We start from the raw sequence: 1,094 nt of genomic DNA, 5'->3' as shown, positions 1-1,094 counted from the left end.
AATTAATACAGTTTTTAGCTAAAAATTGGCATATAGCCTTCTTAGAAAAAAAATTGAAAATGTAAATACTTATTTGTCTTTAAGAAATTCTGAAGCATAAATTATTAGTATGTCTGCAACTAAATAATGCCCTTGAATGGTCTTGGAATTGTTTTCATGTTTGCACTGAAACATATTTGCCAAGCTCTATACAATTATAAAACTCATTAATTTAAAGAACCATCAGTTTGATACTGCATGGGAAATCACTCAAGCCAAGGCTATTTTTTTAGAATGTGATGATCATTAACAGCCTGTTAGGATACATGGCACTCTACTAGAATCAAATCACAAAACTAAATATATTAAATCTACTGATGTTGAAATGATGGTAGGATGGAGGGAAAAAAACTTGACTTTTGGGACATTGTTTCTTAGACATTCTCCCTACCTGGGCCTGGGGCTTTTGTGTGATCATTAGCTGAATGAATGAACGTCATCCAAAGTGTATTGCAGCTCCAAATAAGCTAGTATAGCCTTCACTTGCTCTCATATCAGACCCCATATGGTGTATCACATCCAGTCCTGTGTAAGATTTTTAAGAATAAGACTGATAAACTAGAAGGTGTTTACAGAAGGGCAGCCAGAATTATGAGTCTGTAGAACATAAAGTGAAAAACACTGTGTTTATAACCTAAAGACAGTGAAGTAACACGGGAAAAGACTCTTACACAGAAAGAAAAGAAGGATGAACTTAATTTAGAAGATAGGACTAAAAGAGAATAGAAGTTACAGAGAAACTCAGGTAATTGTGAGAAAGAACTCTTTTCTTCACTAAAGTTATTTGAACAGAGACTTTAGGACCATCTCCAACAAAAATAGAGAAGGCGGACCTATTGGATGAGATGACCTCTTAGATCATTTCCACCAATAACCTATTACATTTGATTTTGTAGTAATTTAAAAGAAATATTAGTCATAGCCTGATAGTTTTACTTCAGTTATTCTGTGTCTGGTTAAACCATGTTATACCAAATTTGAGACCATTTTCTTGTTTCCAGAGAAGAGAAAAAGACAAAGGCAAGAAGAAGGTGAAAATCGAAGAAGAGTAAGTA

At 33.6% G+C, this 1,094-nt stretch overlaps 1 protein-coding gene across 1 annotated transcript in view; it reads left to right on the top strand.

Annotated features, from left to right (window-relative positions):
* The window catches only part of LMBRD2 (LMBR1 domain containing 2), a 53,460-nt gene that overhangs the window by 38,923 nt on the left and 13,443 nt on the right, over window positions 1-1,094 (top strand). Inside the window, exon 7 of the mRNA XM_012649408.1 lies at window positions 1,022-1,087. Within this exon, the coding sequence (XP_012504862.1) occupies window positions 1,022-1,087 (66 nt within the window). The remainder of the gene's footprint in view (window positions 1-1,021; window positions 1,088-1,094) is intronic.

Source organism: Propithecus coquereli, unplaced genomic scaffold (assembly GCF_000956105.1).
Source record: "Propithecus coquereli isolate 6110/MARCELLA unplaced genomic scaffold, Pcoq_1.0 Scaffold110, whole genome shotgun sequence".
Lineage (NCBI taxonomy): Eukaryota > Metazoa > Chordata > Mammalia > Primates > Indriidae > Propithecus > Propithecus coquereli.
This window is presented reverse-complemented; position numbering and strand designations above follow the sequence as displayed.